This window comes from Saccopteryx leptura, chromosome 5, assembly GCF_036850995.1.
Source record: "Saccopteryx leptura isolate mSacLep1 chromosome 5, mSacLep1_pri_phased_curated, whole genome shotgun sequence".
NCBI lineage: Eukaryota > Metazoa > Chordata > Mammalia > Chiroptera > Emballonuridae > Saccopteryx > Saccopteryx leptura.
In genome coordinates this window covers 148,933,436-148,952,848 of record NC_089507.1, presented here as the reverse complement: position 1 = coordinate 148,952,848, position 19,413 = coordinate 148,933,436, and the positions used below count along the sequence as shown (strand labels likewise).

At 53.8% G+C, this 19,413-nt stretch overlaps 1 protein-coding gene, 1 long non-coding RNA gene and 1 other non-coding gene across 4 annotated transcripts; 1 reads left to right on the top strand and 2 right to left on the bottom strand.

Moving 5' to 3' along the window:
* Positions 1–728: 728 nt before the first annotated feature.
* Positions 729–2,864, bottom strand: LOC136406156 (uncharacterized). Its single transcript, XR_010751631.1, has 2 exons — positions 2,268–2,864; positions 729–1,370 (listed from the first exon to the last, which is right to left on the bottom strand). It is a non-coding gene; the product is annotated as an uncharacterized lncRNA (long non-coding RNA).
* Positions 1,496–15,416, top strand: CYS1 (cystin 1). 2 transcript variants are annotated; one of them, XM_066386011.1, is made up of 3 exons: positions 1,496–1,936; positions 9,834–9,892; positions 13,550–15,416. In XM_066386011.1, exons 1-3 carry the CDS (start codon positions 1,586–1,588, stop codon positions 13,653–13,655), a joined length of 516 nt encoding a protein of 171 aa, XP_066242108.1. In that variant the 5' UTR covers positions 1,496–1,585; the 3' UTR covers positions 13,656–15,416. The 2 variants fall into 2 exon arrangements, with proteins under 2 accessions (XP_066242108.1, XP_066242106.1); XM_066386009.1 differs by lacking the exon at positions 13,550–15,416 and adding an exon at positions 10,284–10,552.
* LOC136407283 (U6 spliceosomal RNA) lies at positions 11,605–11,711 on the bottom strand. The gene has a single exon (XR_010751838.1). It is a non-coding gene; the product is annotated as a U6 spliceosomal RNA (small nuclear RNA).
* Positions 15,417–19,413: the final 3,997 nt, after the last annotated feature.

The window sequence follows — 19,413 nt, the reverse complement described above, 5'->3', positions numbered from 1 at the left end:
CTCCATTGGAGCAAAGTTGGCCCGGGCACTGAGGATGGCTCTGTGGCCTCTGCCTCAGGCGCTAGAATGGCTCTGGTTGCAACAGAGCGACGCCCCAGATGGGCAGAGCATCGCCCCCTGGTGGGCATGCCGGGTGGATCCCGATTGGGAGCAGGCAGGAGTCTGTCTGACTGCCTCCCCGTTTCTAACTTCAGAAAAATACAAAAAATTTTAAAAATTTTTTAAAAATTAAAAAAAAAAGAAAAGAAAACACAGGCATGACCGACAATAACATGCCTGGGTTTGAGCCCAACAGCTTTGAGCCTTTTCTCCTCTTATTTTGGGGTTAGTCCCTTTAAAAATAGTACCCGTTTTTCTATTCTTTCCTTTCTTCTTTCTCTCTTCTTCCTCTTTTCTTCTTTCTCTCACTCTTTCTTTCTTTCCTTCTTTTTACTATCCCATCACCAAAAGCGAGAACAAATTATGATCAGTAGATACTCGGATTTCCTTTGCCTTTTTCTGGGAGAAAGAAAATGCTTTTTCTGGGAGAAAGAAAATGCTTTTTCTGTCGCTCTCTTTTAAATTGTTTTCTTTTTCCCATAAGTGATTACTTCTTTTTTTTAAATTAATTTATTTATTTACAGAGACAGAGAGAGAGTCAGAGAGAGGGATAGACAGGGACAGACAGGAACGGAGAGATGAGAAGCATCAATCATTAGTTTTTCGTTGTGCATTGCGACACCTTGCTTGTTCATTGATTGCTTTCTCATATGTGCCTTGACCAGGGGCCTTCAGCAGACCACGTAACCTCTTGCTTGAGCCAGTCACCTTGGGTCCAAGCTGGTGAGGTTTTGCTCAAACCAGATGAGCCCGCGCTCAAGCTAGCGACCTTGGGGTCTCGAACCTGGGTCCTCAGCATCCCAGTCCGGCGCTCTATCCACTGCGCCACCGCCTGGTCAGGCTTGATGACTTTTTTGATGAGGCTCACCATTCCAAGGCCAGATCCCGGATCCCGGATGGGGCAGGAGAGGGGCGGGAAACCGAGGGTCCCCACTGCCCACTGCCCAGGGAAGGTAGGTGGGGCTGTCCCGCCAGGTAGCGTCGCCTCCTCCCCTCCTGTGCTGTCTCAGGTAAGTTATTGTGAGGGAGCGGGCGAGGAAGACACCTGAGGATGGGGAGGCCACGGAGGTGTGTGACCCTATTCGCTCCCTATGTTATTCGCGGTACCGTTCCCGCCCGCCCCAGCCTCGCCTTCACGTTAGAGGACTAGCAGGCTGGGAGAGACGAGGTCACCCCTGCCCTCGAAGCTCCGGTAGGGCGAGGCTGCGGGGTCACCTCCACAGTTTTTCCAGGCGGCGAGGAACAGCAAGGAAGGAACCCCCAAGCGGGACCTGGGTGCAGAGTCGGGATAGAGAAGGAGGAGGGGTCGCCCCGCCCCCACCACCTGACCCCGCCCCCACCCCGGTCAACCCCGCCTCCGGCGCCCCCAACACCAGCTCCTCCCCGCGGTGCAGCCCCCCCAGCGCCCCTCCCTTGTCGCGTACGGGTCCCGGCCGAACGCGCTCCGGTTTCCGCGGCACCCGGCCAGCTCGGCGGGCAGTGGGCCATGGGCAGCGGAAGCAGCCGGAGCGGCCGGGCCCTGAGGCGGCTGCGCGGCCCCGACAGCCGGCCGGCGGGGCCCGGCGGGGCTGCTTCGGAGGGCGGGACGGGGCCGCGGGCCTCGGCGAAGGCGACAGCGTGGGAGGAGGCCCCGGAGGCAGCGGGGGTGGAGGCTGGAGGCGCGGCTGACCCCGACCCCGAACCCGATCACGGCCCTGTTGCGGCCTCCGACGGCCGGGACGAAACCCTGCGCCTGCTGGACCAGCTGCTGAAAGAGTCTGCGGCCTGGGGTTCTGGGGAGGCGGCCCTGCGGGGCCCAGCGCGGCCCCAACCCATCGCCGCCGGCACGGGGAGCCGGGTGAGTGTGGCTGCACCGCGAATGCGCCCAGCCCTCCGCGCCTCCCCCCTGCGTGTCCTCCGGGCCACGTGCTGTCCTCCCACCCGCCCCCAGTCGCCACCAGCTCCCTCGGCCTGCGCCAACCGCCGTCTCGCTGTCCCCGAATCCCTCCGAGGTCCTTGCCGATCATTCGGCCTCTCCTTCCCTAGCACGACTCTGATTTTCTCCCTGTCCGCCTCCTCTGGGTGCTGGCTTAACTGGGTGACAGTGCTGAGAGCAGCCTTAAAGGGCAGGGGACAGGCACCCCTGGGCAGAAGTGCATCTCCGGGGCTTCCTTCTAGCCAGAGCTCACCTTCCTTTTTTCCTCTTGGAGCTGTGTGTCCGCCTGCTTGGTATAGCGTCCCGGGAGCCAGGCCCAGGTGAGAGCTGGCCAGGGGTGCCTCCCCTTTGGCAGCCCCTGGGGACACTGGCGGAGGAAGTGCTCAGTGGTGGGACCGGTAGCCAGACAGTGATTTCACAGATGCCCTGCGTGTCAGACTCCTTGAGATCTTCGCCTTGTCGGCCAATCCGTGCGCTTACTGCGGGATCTCTTCTTGGCTTCCCTATTCCCTCGTCCAGAACACCTGTAACAATATTCGTGCTGTTCTAGAAAACAAAATGAGCACTCTGGTTTGGCAACAGACTTCACTCCAGAAGAACTGAAGGAACAAGATCTTGAAGAGTAGCTCCTGGGCGTGAGGAGGACGCTGCAGGCAGCACCCGCGGGCCCAGAGTCCGGCACAGGCTCTGCCTCCCCGCTGGGGACCTGCAAGAAGCAGTGCCTTTCAGCGGTGGAATCCCGAAAACGCCTCCGCGAGGGTGGGGAGGCTGACTCACCCTGACAGCGCAGGGCCTTCCTGCGTTCCCCCGCCCAACCCCTGCCCTTGCTGCCCTCCCCAAGTGAGCTGCAGTTAAGCAGGCTGAATTATATAACAGGATTCCTTCAAGGCTACATCAGCACTAGTTATATAACGCTAGAAACGGAAGAACAGTGGAGAAATTGGGGGAAATTCTGAGATAGCATGGAAACATGTTTTAGGGTTCAGTTTCCAAGTGCTTTGGAAACTTCAGTTGCAAATGAGAAAATGGATTCCCCCCCCCCAGACATTGAGCATCGCTGCGGCTCAGGGTGCAGGGGCCACCTTACTGGTCCTTTGGTCATTTCTCAAGTTTTTTTTTTTTTTTTTTTTAATTTATTTTTCTGAAGCTGGAAACGGGGAGAGACAGTCAGACTCCCGCATGCGCCCGACTGGGATCCACCCGGCACGCCCACCAGGGGGCGACGCTCTGCCCACCAGGGGGCGATGCTCTGCCCCTCCGGGGCGTTGCTCTGTTGCGACCAGAGCCACTATAGCACCTGGGGCACAGGCCAGGGAGCCATCCCCAGCGCCCGGGCCATCTCTGCTCCAATGGAGCCTCGGCCGCGGGAGGGCAAGAGAGAGACAGAGAGGAAGGAGAGGGGGAGGGGTGGAGAAGCAGATGGGCGCTTCTCCTGTGTGCCCTGACCGGGGATCGAACCCAGGACTTCTGCATGCCAGGCCGACGCTCTACCACTGAGCCAACCGGCCAGGGCCATTTCTCAAGATTTTACGTGAGCTCCTACTAGGCGCCGGGCACCACTCTAAGTCCTGGAGAACAGCACAGAAGGCACACTATCTTTGTCCTAACGAAGGCCACGGTCTAAGGAGGTGGGGGAGGGAAGAGGTCTGCCGACACAGTGGAATACAGTGTGGTTTGAGTTCTGTGTTGAGTTCACCAGAGGAGTAACTGAGCCCTGGAGAAGTCAGGATGGCATTCCAGAAGGACAGAAAAACAGCACTTGACCCGAATCTGGAAGAGTCTGTGGCCTTAGCCAGGCAAACAAGTGGAGAAGAGCCTTTGGGCAGAGAGAACCCCAGATGCAAAGTCAATGGTGGCCAGGTGGCCAGGAAGCACAAAAGTTGATGCAGATGTTGGCCGCTGTCTGTGGTTGGAGGAAGCCTAGCTGGGTAGGGGTGGCCAGATGCCAGGCCTCAGGGACTGTTGTGGAGAGCTGGATGTTGCTGTGTGTGTGCCACCTTAAGCAATGCCAGTGGATATGTGGCCTGGAAGTTTGACAAGCCCTAACCGGACTCTGGTGGGTAAGGTGAGCAGTGGTTTGGCCAGAATGGCAGTTCTTTCACACCTGAGGACCGGGAGCCTGTTACCAGCAGGAAGGCAGCCCCCGGCCCAAGGCCACCAATCCAGGTTCTCCTTAGACTCTGCTGCCTGACAGCTGAAGTCCAGGACCCCTTTCATTCCTTGACAGTTTGGGAATCACAGATTGCTAGAGCCGAAGGGACCTTAGCGACCGCTCAGGGCTACCTTCTCATTTACACTGCAGAGGCCAGCTTCATGACTGCCCAAGCCCCCCCAGCAGGGCTAGGAGCCCCACCAGGTCATCTGCCTCTGGGGCCAAGGACCTGGGTGAGGGCACCCAGGGCAGGAACACGCAGTCTAGTTGAGTCCTCAGTAATTGTGTATTAACTGGAGTTTTGGAAGAATTATGTGAAAATGTATGTGCCTGACCAGGCGGTGGTGCAGTAGATAGAGTGTCAACCTGGGACCCTGAGGACCCAGGTTCAAAACTCGAAGGTCACTGGCTTGAGTGTGGGATCATATACATGACCCCATGGTCACTGGCTTGAGCCCAAGGTTGCTGGCTTGAGCAAGGGGTCACTGGCTCGGCTGGAGCACCTCCCTCGACGTCAATGCACATGAGAAGCAATCGAACTCAAGTGCCACAACTACAAGTTGATGCTTCTCATCTCTCCCTTCCTATCTATCTTTCCTTTCTCTTCTCTCTCTCCCCTCTCACTCTCTCTCACTATAAAAAACAAAAAAGATGTATGTGAATGTGCTTTATAAAGGGATAAAACACTATATAATGTATTATTTTCCTCTAATCCCACCCCTTTAGCTTCTCCAGGTCCCCCTGACTGACTTTCTCTTTGAAACACTTTCCTGAAGGCCAGGCCTTGTGAAGGGAGTTGTGTAGGACCTAGAACTGGTGGTCTCAGAGTCACAGACTCCCTTTGTAAAAACCCTTTGTCTCTTGAGCAATGTACAACAGCTCTTATAGCAATGTCCTCCTCAGCCCGCAGCCTCTGCTGCCTGCGAGGCCATTAAGTAAGGACAATAGCGCCCTCTGGTGGTGAGAAGAGGACTGAACCCCGTTGGCAAAAGACTGAAATTTGCTGAGGCTGGAAGATGGAGGTACCAGGAGGTCCAGTACCCTGTTCTCCCTCTCTTGTGTGTTAAAATTTCGCCCTGGCCAACTGGCTCAGTGGTAGAGTGTCGGCCTGGTGTGCAGGAGTCCCGGGTTTGATTCTCAGCCAGGGCACACAGGAGAAGCTCCCATCTGCTTCTCCACCCCTCTCCCCTCCTTCCTCTCTGTCTCTCTCTTTTCCTCCCGCAGCCAAGGCTCCATTGGAGCAAAAGTTGGCCCAGGCGCTAAGGATGGCTCTATGGCCTCTGCCTCAGGCGCTAGAATGGCTCTGGTTGTAACAGAGCGGCGCCCCAGATGGGCAGAGCATCGCCCCCTAGTGGGCATGCCGGGTGGATCCCAGTTGGGCGCATGCGGGAGTCTGTCTGACTGCCTCCCCGTTTCCAGCTTCAGAAAAAGAAAAAGAAAAAAAAAAAAGAAAAAGAAAAAAATTTCCATAGTGAAACCTGAAATATCAAGCAACCAAATATGAGCCTCAAAGAAGAGAACCGCTGATCTACGCCATGTGGGTGGAGCTCAGAACAGTGATTCTGAGTGAAAGAAGTCAGACAAGAAAGCGTGTATGCCATGCGAATGCAGTACGGAGGTTTCTAGAGGGTGCACGCACGTCTGCAGGGATGGGAAGCGGACAGGTGGTTGCCTGTAGGTGGGAGGAAAGAAGAAACAGCACAGAGTGGGTGAAGAACATGTTTAGTACTTTGCGGTGATTGGTTGACAGGTGTTTCCGCGTTTGAAAACCTACCAAATTGCAATCTTCAAACACCTGCAGCTTGTCCCATGGGATTTTGTACATGATTGATGTGTGTGCATATTCGAGGTGGGACAAAAAGTGGGTTGCCAGTTGTGAGTGTGTGAAACACAGAGTTTGCTCTTGTATTATTAATTATTATCTTCCATATGAACAACGGTAAACCTAGTTTTGCCTCAACCTGTATATACATATAAAGCTGTTAAGGGCTAAGAGAAGGACTCTTTAAGTAGAAAAAGCAGGATATAATACTTTCTTTTTTTTTTTTTTGGACAGAGACGGAGAGAGAGTCAAGAGAGAGGGACAGACAGACAGGAAGGGAGAGAGATGAGAAACATCAATTCTTCATTGTGTTACCTTAGTTATTCACTGATTGCTTCTTATACGTGCCTTGACTGGAGGGCTACAGCAGAGCGAGTGACCTCTTGCTCAAGCCAGTGACCTTGCACTCAAGCCAGCAAACCTTGGGCTTCAAGATAGTGACCTTTGGCCTCAAGCCTGTGACCATGGGGTCATGTCTATGAGCCCACGCTCAAGCCAGCCACCCTGCACTCAAGCTGGCGACCTTGGGGTTTTATCTTTTTTTTTTTTTTTTTTTTTACAGAGACAGAGACAGAGTCAGAGAGAGGGATAGATAGGGACAGACAGAGAGGAACGGAGAGAGATGAGAAGCATCAATCATTAGTTTTTCATTGCGACACTTTAGTTGTTCACTGATTGCTTTCTCATATGTGCCCTGACTGCGGGCCTTCAGCAAACTGAGTAACCCCTTGTTCAAGCCAGCGACCTTGGGTCCAAGCTGGTGAGCTTTTGCTCAAACTAGATGAGCCCGCGCTCAAGCTGGCAACCTCGGGGTCTCGAACCTGGGTCCTCCGCATCCCAGTCCGACGCTCTATCCACTGCGCCACCGCCTGATCAGGCACAACCTTGGGATTTTGAACCTGGGTCCTCTGCGTCCCAGTCCAACACTCTATCCACTGCACCACCGCCTGGTCAGGCTATAGTTGATTTTCTAAAAAATTAACTTGATATTTTACTATTCGAAAAAAAAAAACAACCCTCTACTTGTAAGGGCCAGAGAAGACTTGAAGGGATCATCTTCAATTCCTCCATGTTTTCTGGGTCTTGTTCAACTGCGGTGTGGTTTTTCAGAGCCTCATTGGGATCTCGAGTGAGGACGTGTCCCTGCCCCGCCCAGACACACTCAGGCCTCCCTGAGCGCAGCTTGGTTCCCATGGCCCCAGCCCAGGCTCCTCCCCTCCTTGCGGTCCAGATGTCTGGCCTCAAGGTGGCAGACTGCCACCTGGCTGGTGGTGGAAACTTGTGTCTGCAGAGGCTGGGGCAGCCACCAGGGGCCACTGTGTCTGCTTTTCATCCTAGCTCTCCTTGCTGCTTCAGCAAACTTTATTTCTGGGAGCCCGCCTAACACCTTTACCAACAGGGCAAGTCAAGTTAAAGGCATAACCAAATTGCTGAGAGAAAGGACCACACAGTCAAGTCACAGGCACAGAAAGAAAGAGGTGAAAACTGAACAGATAGAACAAGGCTGACCAGTCAGGGAAATTATTAAAGAAAGAGTACGACCTACCTTTTGAACAGATGTAATCGTGTCCCGCGTGGTCCCCGCCCTGCGAGGCTGGCAGTGCACTGTTGGTGCAGATGTTTAAGTCCAAGCTTGTGTCCTTTCATCCAGTTGCTCTCCTGATGGGAGAAACGATATCGGTTAACAACCCTTACAAAATCTAGTGATGAAAGGAAAAGCCACCCCAGGTGACAGCAAAAGCTGGCTCCAGCAGAAACTGGCAAGAGGAAACTAGGGTCCCTATAGAATGACATCATAAAAAAAATAGTGGAAGGATGGTTGGATGGCCTCCAAGACTATAGCCAGGCCAAGTGAGGAAAGCTGCAGGGAGGCAGATTGGCGTTAATTTGGAGAAAACTCAGATATACCTAAGAGAATTGAAAGCACATCTCAGACTTTTGTTCACCCATGGTCATGGAAGTGTTAGTCACAAAAGGCAAAAGGAAGCAGTCCAAGTGTCCATCGACAAGATAGCTAAACAAAATGAATAACGAAAATATGGTACAATCACAATGAGCTGTCACCTCACACCTGTCAGAATGGCTCTCATCAATAAAGATACAAGTGTTGGCGAGGATGTGGAGAAAAGGGAACCCTCCTGCACTGTTGGTGGGAATTCAGATTGGTGCAGCCACTGTGGAAAACAGTGTGGAGTTACCTCAAAAACTTAAAAATGGATCTGCATTATGACCCAATGATTCCACTTCTCGGTATATGGTCGAAGAAATCCAAAACACTAATTTGAAAAAATATGCACCCCTGTGTTCATTGCAGTGTTATTTACAATAGCCAAGATGTGAAAGCAACCAAGTGTCCATCACTAGATGAATGGATAAAACTGTGGTGGTACACATATACAATGGAATAGTACTGGCCATAAAAAGTAATGGAATCTTATCATTTGTGACAGCGGGGATGGACCTAGAGGGTATTATGCTAAGAGAAATGAGTCAGTTAAAGAAAGACAAATACTGTAAAGTTTCACTTATATGTGGAGTCTAAAGAGCAAAATAAATGAACAAAATAGAAACAGACTCATGGCTACAAAGAACAGACTGATGGCTGCCAGAGGGGAGGGGGGAGGGGCTGGACAGAAATGGTGAAGGGACCGAGAAGTACAGATTGGTAGTTACAGTCACAGGGTGTCAAGTACAGCCTAGGGACTCTCATCAGTGATACCGTAACAACTATGCATGGTGCCAGGTGGGACTGGAAATATCAGGGGGACACTTTGTCAAGGATATACTTGTCTAACCACTATACACCTGCAACTAATATGAATATTGACTATAAACAGAAATTGAAAAAAATAAATTTTTAAAAAGAGGAAAATGTGGTGCAGTCATTCCTCGTTTTCCATTAGGGACTGGTTTTAGGGCCCCTGTGGATACCAGAGTCTTCAGATGCTCAAGTCTCTTAAAACGGTGTAGTAATTTGCATATAACCTAATCACAACTTCTTGTATACTTAAAACTATTGCTAGCCTGACCAGGCGGTGGCGCAGTGGATAGAGCGTTGGACTGGGATGCGGAGGACCCAGGTTCGAGACCCCAAGGTCACCAGCTTGAGCGCGGGCTCATCTGGTTTGAGCAAAGCTCACCAGCTTGGACCTAAGGTCACTGGCTTGAGCAAGGGGTTACTCGGTCTGGTGTAGCCCCACGGTCAAGGCACATATGAGAAAGCAATCAATGAACAACTAAGGTGTCGCAATGAAAAACTGATGATTGATGCTTCTCATCTCTCTCCGTTCCTGTCTGTCTGTCCCTACCTATCCCTCTCTCTGACTCTCTCTCTGTAAAAACAAAACAAAACAAAACAAAACATAAAATAGCTTATATAAAAAAAAAAAAACTATTGCTAGATTACTTATTATATTTATTATACCTAATACAATGAAAATGCTGTGTAAGTTGTTGTTATTGTTTCTCGTATGTGCCCTGACTGGGGATTGAACCTGTGACCTCGGTGTGTGAAGAGACGCTTTATCCACTGAGCCACCTGGCCAGGGCTTAACAGCTGTTGTATAGTCTGTATAGGTTCAGTACACATGCAGCCATTGTAGGCCTCACTACATAGCATACGCCAGCAACGTTATTTTTTTTCTTTCTCTCTTTTCGACCCCTGGTGGGTTGAATCTATGGATGCAGAACCCGTGGAATAGGGGAGCCAACTGTGTGTACATACAATGGACTATTAATCAGTCCTGGGCTGAACTGGTGGCCTTCATCTGTCAGCAGAAAGCAGGACTGTCAGGAGGCTCACCATTGATGACCTTTTGATGCCTTTTTCTTTTGTCCTTCTCAAGGTGTCCCCAAAACAGAGTGCTGAGTACCACCCAGAGAGCAGCAGTGTCTGCGTCTCCAAGTAAGTACCGGGGAGCTCACCTCCTGCCAGACTGCTGTTGGCTCGAGCTGCCCCCAGAGCCCTCTTGCCCCCCCTCCACACACCCCCTCCACACCCCCCCTCCGTTTCCCCTGGGTCCCAGCTCCTTTCCCAGACACAGCTCCCCCTTTAAATGCAAAGCTCCGCCTCTCGGGGGAAGGTCCCGGCCCTGGGAAAGGGCAGAAGCCTTACAACCTCTCAGCAGCTTTGACCTCCCTTCTGGAAATGGCCCTGACTCAGCTCATACAGAACATTCTCCCCCCGCCCCCCTCCATCCCAGCCCCACCCATTCACTCAGGATGAGACAGGCCTTGGCCTTCAGGAGTTCACTACCTAGAGGAGTAACAAATAGGCCCCTCTGAACCCATTACAGTCTTTTCAGGAAAACACATGTAAAACTCCCCGGAAGGCTTCAGTGGAGGACCACAGGCCCAGAGACCAGGCCTTCTGCGAGGCCCTGCGCTGCTGTTTCCCCGGCACCAGGAGCAGTCGGCATAGGTTGGGTGACAGACTGACATGACCTTCAACCTGGCCCATTCCCACCTTGTCTTTCTGGTCTCTGATGGGTGACAGTGATTTGCGCTTTGTCACTGGGGTGCCAGTGATTATGGTGCTCAAAATCATGGATGTGAAAAGTTGGAGAATTCTGGTTTAACAACTATATATTTTTAAAATGTACTTAGATTTTTCCAATGATTTGAGGATGGTGGGCGGGTGGGAGAAGGAGGGAAAGAGACAGAAGCATTAACTTGTTGTTACACTCAGTTGTTCCATCTATTGTAGTTGTCCACTCATTAGTTACTTTCTGTATGTGTCCTCACTGGGGATCAAACCTGCGACCTTGACGCACTAGGACGGTGCTTTATCTACTGAGCCACCCACCAGGGCTTAACAGCTTTTTTTTTTTTTTTTTTTTTTGGTATTTTTCTGAAGTGAGAAGCAGGGAGGCAGTTAGACTCCTGCATGTTCCTGACCGGGATCCACCCGGCATGCCCACCAGGGGGTGATGCTCTGCCCATCTGGGGCATCGCTCTGTTGCATCCAGAGCCATTCTAGCACCTGAGGCGGAGGCCATGGAGCCATCCTCAGCCCTCCAGGCCAACTTTGCTCCAATGGAGCCTTGGCTGTGGGAGGGGAAGAGAGAGACAGGAAGGAGAGGGGGAGGGGTGGAGAAGCAGATGGGCGCCTCTCCTGTGTGCCCTGGCCAGAAATTGAACCTAGGTAGGCCGATGCTCTACCTCTAAGCCAACTGGCCAGGGCCTTTAACAGCTTTTTTTTTTTTTTTTCTGTATTTTTCTGAAGCCGGAAACGGGGAGAGACAGTCAAACAGACTCCTGCATGCGCCCGACCGGGATCCACCAGGCACGCCCACCAGGGGGCGACACTTTGCCCACCAGGGGGCGATGCTCTGCCCATCCGGGGCGTCGCTCTGTTGTGACCAGAGCCACTCTAGCGCCTGGGGCAGAGGCCGAGGAGCCATCCCCAGCGCCCGGGCCATCTTTGCTCCAGTGGAGCCTCGGCTGCGGGAAGGGAAGAGAGAGACAGAGAGGAAGGAGAGGGGGAGGGGTGGAGAAGCAGATGGGCGCTTCTCCTGTGTGCCCTGGCCAGGAATCGAACCCGGGACTTCTGCACGCCAGGCCAACGCTCTACCACTGAGCCAACTGGCCAGGGCCTAACAGCTATTTTTTTTTTTAATTTTCTGTGAACGCTTCACGAATTTGCGTGTCATCCTAGTGCAGGGCCCATGCTAATCTTCTCTGTATCTTTCCAATTTTAGTACGTGTGCTGCCAAAGCGAGCACTGACAGCTATTTTTTTTTTTTTTTTTTTTTTTTACAGAAACAGAGTCAGAGAGAGGGATAGATAGGGACAGACAGTCAGGAATGGAGAGAGATGAGAAGCATCAATCATTAGTTTTTTGTTGCAACACCTTAGTTGTTCATTGATTGCTTTCTCATATGTGCCTTGACCACAGGGCTTAAGCAGACAGAGCGACCCCTCGCTCAAGCCAGAGACCTTGGGTCCAAGCTGGTGAGCCTTGCTCAAACCAGATGAGCCCGCGTTCAAGCTGGCGACCTCAGGGTCTTGAACCTGGGTCCTCCGCATCCCAGTCTGATGCTCTATCCACTGCATCACCGCCTGGTCAGGCTGACAACTATTTTTTTATTACCAGTGCCAGATGGTTTCGGGGCAAGGGCCTTGCTGGTATCCCTTAGTCAGCAAACGTTTGCAGAGATCCTTCACCAAAGAGTGAGGTATCCTCAGAGGTGCCGGCCATGGGTTCCAGGGAAGTCACAGAGGCTCCCCCATGGAGGGGCTGGTGGCTTAGTGGTTAGCAGGACGGGAGGAGGAGTCCATGGAGGAACGAGGAGGTAGGGAGTGGTCTGAGTAAGCAAAACTGCACGGTGGTGGCATTCAGCACAGGTCTGTGGGAAGGAATGGCAAGTTTTGAAATGTAAGGAGGGCCTTGAATGCCAGGCTGAAACCATTGGTCATTACTGTCGGGTCAGAGAACGCTGGGGTCGGCTTTGGGCTTTGGGACACCACTATGACAGCGGAGGGTGACACAGCAAGGACACTTAGGCTTAACCCCCTTGCAGCAGTAGCCAAGGTCAAGAGCCTTGCTCAGCACAGTGGCGAGCCCCTGGTCCTTACTTGACGTAAGCGACCGCAGGCTTTGCCTTGGGGGCTGCCAGGTCACTGGGGGACTGGGGGATGTCATTTCTCCCCAGGGCTGCAGCTTTCACAACCAGGGGTCTGGCCTGGGAGACCCAGAGAGGCTTTCTTCCTGCTGGGAGGTCCCCAGGCTCTGAACTGGTGCTCCTGGACACCTGCAGGACAGCTGGCTTCCTGCTCGGTTCTCTGGCTTGGCCAAGAGACCCTATTGCCTTGAGGGCCTCTGAGGTGCCCCTCCCCATTCCAAATTCCTTCTCCCTTGCCATCTTCTTCATTGTGCCCTGGAGGGGACAGAAGGGACAGGAAGTAACACTGCCTGGGCCCTTCCTCTGTCCCCAGTACTCTGCCGTGTGACCTTTTTGCCTAGTGCTTCTGGGGGCCAAGCTCCATGTGAGTCACGCGACATTGAGCGTCTCATGTCACGCTCAGGTCAGCATGCAGGGGCCCCCTCCTGTCCCACAGCTGCAGCTCCTGCTCCTGTGAGACCTCCCTCCCCCGCCAGAGGAGCAAGCCCAGGGAGTAGGTCAAGCCAATGGCTGCAGTGACACATCGCCCCTTTGCCGAGGGCACGATTCAGTGTCACATGCTGTTCATGCATTTCCTAATTTTTGCCTCAGAAGGAACCGAATATAGCTCCATTTTAGAGAAATAAATTTGCTACTGAGCTAGTAAGTGGCGGAGCTGAGTTTTGAACTGGGCGCCCCCCTGCCTTGGGGCGCCCACCCTCAGATACTGCAGGCCCTGGATCCCTGGCAAGCAGGTCGGGGCAGAGAAGGCTGGGAGGTGAAGCCAGAGAACAGGCTCATGCAAGAGACAGGAAGGCGTCCCCAGGCAAAGGCTTTGGTTTGGGTTGTAGGATGATCAGAACTCCGTCAAGGGGCCATGGTGGTTGTCCAGTAGAGAAACCGAGTTCCAAGGCAACATCTTGCCTCCTGACACTCTCCTCTGTGTTTCTGGCCCGCAGAGACCGAGGCAGCAGCCACAAGATACCGGACAGCCAGGCGGTCATCTTGTACGACTACTCAGAGGAGGAGCTGATGGCCAGCATTGAGCAGGAGTACTGTCGCTGAGGCCCCGTCCGTCAGTCCCACGCTGCGGACTAGGCCTCCCGGGTCCCGGGCTGGGGGTGCGTGTCCCCCTGCCCCGCCCAGCAGAGCCAAGCCACTGCGACATGTAGCTACTCACGGCTCTTTCCACTAGCCTTTCCAGTCCGTAGTCAGCTGGTCCTAGCACGGCCAGCTGCTGGCTGTCGTGCGTGTCAGAAGGAGGTGGTCAGCCATGTAGACCCAGCCCAAAAGGAGGTGCGGGTGCTGGCCCCTACAGGTGTGTGGGCAGGTGATGTCCAGACACCCGCCCTCCTGTCAGCTTCAGGTCCTGTACTTGAGGCTCGGCAGGGGCCTGAGCACGTCCCCTCTGGGAGCCGCTCCGTACCCGGGCCTGGGGGGCTCCCTAGCTGATCGAAGTTCCCTTGCACTCAGGCCCGGAGGGCTCCCTAGCAGAACATGGCTCAGACCAGATACCTCAGGGCTGCTAGCACATCCCACAGAGCTTCAGGAAGGTTCCACGGTGAGGGGGCACCCAGATGTGCCCTGCCCAGCTGGAGAGAGTCACTCTGGATCCCGGGGAGGTTGTCCAGCTGGCCTGCGGTGGGTCTCAGAGTCTACCTCTCACCAGCTCCCAGGTGAGACCCACGCTGCAGGCTCCCAGCCACACCTGAGCAGCGAGCGAGGCTTGAGTGGAATTCTACACCCTGGAGCTAGAGGCTGCTCAGAGCTCAGCCCACCTCCCTCCTGAGGGACAGCCCTGGGCCGGAGCCGGTGCTCAGCTCTGATCCTTGCTCTTGCACTCACTAGCAATAACTCTCCCTCTCCAGGCCTCAGTTTCCCTCTTAGAGACTGACAACCTGGGGTCACACAGTTCCAGGCTTCCTTGCTCTCTCTTGTTCCCACAACCCTGGGGCACAGAGCTGTACCCTACTGAGGGTGCTGGCATGCCCCCCCCTGGAAAGGGTCTTCGGGGTCACCTGCTCACACCTGAAGTATGCCTGGTGGGGCCCACCCCATGGAAGGTGCACATCAGCCGTGAGCCCAGAAGAGCCGAGATAGTTCCCAGCTGACAGATGAAAAAGCTGACCTGCCTAGGACGCCTCACTTACCAGAGGCAGGGCCAGGGGACCGTGGCCTGACCGGGAGGTGGGACTTCTGTGTGGCCCAGGTGTGCTGCTCCAGAGAAGGGCCATGAGGTCAGTGGTAGGGCCCCTCCAGAGTGGCTGATGAGGTCATCAGCACAAAGAGGCACGCAGAGGTGACAGTGATTTTTGCCAAAGCCAGAATCGGCCCCAGTTTGTCTTGAGTTTACCACCAGCACAATGGAGTCCTTGGCATCGCCTGCAAAATGCAAGAGCATCTCAGAAACCAATCAGCGGCCACTGGCACTGTCTCCAGATCCACAGGCCTGTCACCATCATGGGCAGAGGGGTGTTTCCGTGAACTTTCCTTATTTGACAAGCGTGCCTTTGATTGGTTCTGCGAAGTCAGGATGGAGCCGTGACATCTCGGGAGGATTGGCTCAGAACCCCCCTTCCCAAAAGGAGAGCTGTATGTCACCCAAGCCCAAACCCTTTCTTTTGATCTAACAATTAAAACCGTTACCATTCTAGTAATACAAATGCTTCTTTTAAAAGAAGTTAAAATTTTCTCACAACCAGACAGATCAGGCCTTGACTTCATGATATAAAATGTTTCTAGTTTTACACTGTTATTTAGTTCAGATGGGACACATGGAGCCAGTTTCTAAGAGGAAGATGAGATCCCTTCATTTTCCAATGGAAACCTCATAAAACCCTTCATAAGAAAAAAAGTGCCAAGGACAACTTCTGGTACTTACAGTCTATGTCAGTGTTGAGGTGAATACACTTCCTCAAAGCCAAGAAGTAACAGCAGTAGTTGTCAGGCCATTTTTTATTATTATTCCTCAGATTCAGAACAAATGTCTTCGGAACAGCAGCTAGCTCCATAAAGCTGCGTGTCTGCACGCTGCCCGGTCTCCAGGGTGAGAGGAGGGTGCTGAGCACTAAGGGGGGCGCCGGTGGTGGCAGCGGGGTGCAGGCCAGGGGGAGGCTGAACGCAGTGACCAGGCAGGGCACCTGCCACATGCCGGGTGCAGCCCCGGGCTCGGGGCCGCTCGGTGTTGCTTCTGCTCTGGAGCTGAGTGTGGGAGCTGCTCGTGGCCGGGGAGGAATGTGGCTGAAATAGAGGAAGGAAGACAGCGTCTCAGAAGCAAAGGTCAGGCAATGCAGGTTCCTGTCTGAAGTCGAAGCGCCATGCATTTGTCTTCTGCTTTCTGTGTCGTGGGAGTTCCCAAGACATGGAACATGGCAAGCACGTGCCCTTCCTGGGTCTAGAAACACTGCGTGGGCTTTCTGGGGAACGTGCAGTGAGGTTCAGGTTCCCAGCCCCTCACCAGGAGAGGAGCTTTTCTAAGACACACCCCTCTGGTGTTACAGAGACCTCGTGGCCCTGGTGCCTGGGCTGCCACCCTCACTGCGCGGTGAGATGCCCATGGTGCATGCCCCAGGGGTTTCCGTTCAGTCCTCCTCTGGTCCCATCTCCCGAGCCCCTGCTGCCCTGAACCTGGCCCTCCGCTAGATGCCGGGACTCGTGCCTAGCCTATCTGGGCTCGGCCAGTGAGGACGTGCTATTTCTGGAGGCACGGGCACACCTGTGGACAGTATTCACCTGGAGAAGGTAAAGGCAGTCACGGACACAGCCCAAGCCTCACCAAAGGTCTAACCTGGGTGGGGGTTCTTTTCCTGTTCTGGCCGTAATGACTCGAGAGAAAAGCCTTCTTCCCCCCCCCCCCGCATTTTTCCGAAGCTGGAAACGGGGAGAGACAGTCAGACAGACTCCCGCATGCGCCCGACCGGGATCCACCGGGCACGCCCGCCAGGGGCGAAGCTCTGCCCACCAAGGGGCGATGCTCTGCCCCTCTGGGGCGTCGCTCTGCCACGACCAGAGCCACTCTAGTGCCTGGGGCAGAGGCCAAGGAGCCATCCCCAGCGCCTGGGCCATCTTTGCTCCAATGGAGCCTCGACTGCGGGAGGGGAAGAGAGAGACAGAGAGGAAGGAGAGGGGGGGTGGAGAAGCAAATGGGCGCTTCTCCTATGTGCCCTGGCCGGGAATCGAACCCGGGTCCCCCGCACGCCAGGCCGACGCTCTACCGCTGAGCCAACCGGCCAGGGCGAGAAAAGCCTTCTTGGTTGCTGTTGAGAGGGTTGGGAACATTGGAGGATCTGGAGATCAGAGCCTCGGGAAGAAGGCAATGTAACAGCAGCCCTTTGGTGGGGTGACCGCTAAACCTCCAGGAACAAATCAGACCTTACCCAGAGTGTGGGGCTCTCCTTTCTGGTTTGACGAAACCCTTTCGTTTCCAGGGTTGGAAAGGAAAAGCTGCCCTTTCTGTGGGGTGTGGACCCTGGGAAGGAGGAAACGTAAGTGTTTGGACACCCCGTGGAGCTAGCGCCTAGGGGTATGGCTTCACCTGAGACCCAAAGTGCGTGAGGTTTCATGTGGCACTGAGGACACGTGCAGGGCTCCCCCAAGGCCTGGGGCCTGTGGCCAGCTATCAGCCAGGGCACCAAGTAGCAGCAAGAATCACAGTAGTGGTCTCAGCTTGGACTCCATGGCTCTCTCCCTGGGGAGTGACAGCTGGAAGAACTCCACCTTGGGCTAAGGCCCAAGGGATTTTAGGACAACTTGTAGGAAGGGGGGAACTGCAGAGGGAGTGGCTGGCTTTCCTATACATCTGGCAGGAAAAGATTAGAGTGAAAAATAAAAAGGCCTTAGTGGCACGTTACATTAGTGAGGTGCAGGTTACAGAAACATTTTTTTCCTTTCTCTTTGAAAATTGTTCAACTATTTGAAGAGGGCTCACACCATGCCAGGCTCTGTGCTAGGCCCTGGAGGTAAAAGATAATAAAGAGCCCCACCCCATTTGCTAGCAGGAATTCTGCATTTTTCTGAGGGTTTGTATATTAGAGGTAATTCTGTCACCAGCCCAGAGTAGATGCTCAATTGCGCCCCTTTGAAGCCGCAGGCCTCCAGGCCCTGAAAGAACTCAGTGGTTCCAAGGGTCCCTGCTGCAGCCAAAGCCAAGATCCCAGGGTCTTTTGGGGCCCAGGGTTGCGTGTGTGGCCTAACAAAGTTCCCCTCTGCAGCTCCTTGGTAGAGGAGCCCCTCACTAAATCCACCTGGGCACTTCGTGTCACTGCTCTCAGTGTCCACATATGGAGCCATCTGCCCCAGGGTCAAACCCTGAGCCAGGTGGGCACAGGGTCAGGGACAAGTGCACCCAGAGTCCTAGATCTAGCCAACGTCCTGTCCCACTGTGTCCGCCCTTTGTGCCAGAAACAGAGAGGCACGTTACACCTGTTGTCTCTACAGCCCTCATTCTATAGATAAGGAAACAGGTTTAGTTTGGATGGATGGATGGATGGATGGATCCTCGGATGGGTATGTGTGTGGGGGAGATGTGATACAATCCCTGTCACAGGGGACCTTACATTTAGCAGGTAGGTTAGACCTGCAATGAAGTTCAATAAAACATGGCCAATTCTTCCTAGTGATCAGAACCAGTAGTATTGAAGGAGTCCAGAAAAAGGGGCTGTGGGAAGGCTCCTCAGAAGTTGCCCCCCAAGCTGGGTGAGAGCCAATGAGGGAGGTTGAGCCCTCAGCTGCCACTTCTCTGTGCTGTCATCTCATACACATGTGCACCCCCTCATCCTGCAGCTGGCTTGTGGCATCTTGTCTCTTCTTTATCATCTTTGCTTTTTGGCAAGTTCATCTGCTGAGCTCAGCAAGACCATGCTGGGGAGAGACCACCGACTTCAGAGCCAGCTCAGGGCTGTACTGGGACTCACTGGGCTTCCTGGGGTGCAGAGAGAGGCCTTTGGGAGTGAGCCTGCCTAACCAGAGGACTCTGGGCGAGTCTCTCTCCTCCGGGGTAAGGAGTCCTTGGTGCCTGGGCTTCCTCCCAGGATGGGGCCCAGCCTTTAGGAAAATGTCTCAAATCCCTCATTGCAAAAGTCCCTAAACAATGGTAGAAAGCAAGGAACAGCCGGAAAGTAGAACTTCAGTGATAACAGAGGGAAGACAGCAGGCACGAAGCCACAAAGCCGAGGAACACACTTGCTGCCATCACCCAGATGCAAAGGGGTTGGAGTTGGAGAGACTTGTAGATAGATGGATAGCTAAGTGCAAAGCCCACTAGGATCATTTAGGGCCCCTCTCCCCGACACGCCTCATGCACATTCACACATATGACCAGGACCAGCACTGCCTATGAGTGACAACTGCATGTCTGCCACCACCACATCCCCGGATGGGTAGCTTTGGAAGGCAATCAACAGGATTGAGTGAACAGCAGGTGAGAAAGGAGGCCAGGGTGACGCTAAGGTTTTGCACCTGAACAGCTAGAAGAGTAGACTTGCTGTTCTTTGTTTTTTGTTGTTTATTTTAGTGAGAGGAGGGGAGGCAGAGAGACAGACTCCAGCATGCACTCCGACTGGGATCCACCTGGCAAGCCCACTAGGGAGCGATGCTCTGCCCATCTGGGGCCCTTGCTGTGTTGCAACTAGAGGGAGAGGGGTGGAAAAGTAGATGGGCTCTTCTGTGTGCCCTGACCAGTAATTGAACCCAGGACTTCCACACCCCAGGCTGACGCTCTACCATTGAGCTAACCAGCCAGGGCCAACTTGTTCTTTTGAGACAATGGGGTCAGGCCCTGGCCATTCAACACTACTGGTAGCCAGTTGGTTAGAGCATTGTCCCA

Bases quoted from the DNA above. Each gene is read 5' to 3' on its own strand.
- CYS1 (XM_066386009.1), top strand. From the start codon at position 1,586: ATGGGCAGCGGAAGCAGCCGGAGCGGCCGGGCCCTGAGGCGGCTGCGC. The intron at 1,937-9,833 runs GTGAGTGTGGCT...GTCCTTCTCAAG, and splicing joins CCGCCGGCACGGGGAGCCGG to GTGTCCCCAAAACAGAGTGC. The intron at 9,893-10,283 runs GTAAGTACCGGG...AACCCATTACAG, and splicing joins AGCAGTGTCTGCGTCTCCAA to TCTTTTCAGGAAAACACATG.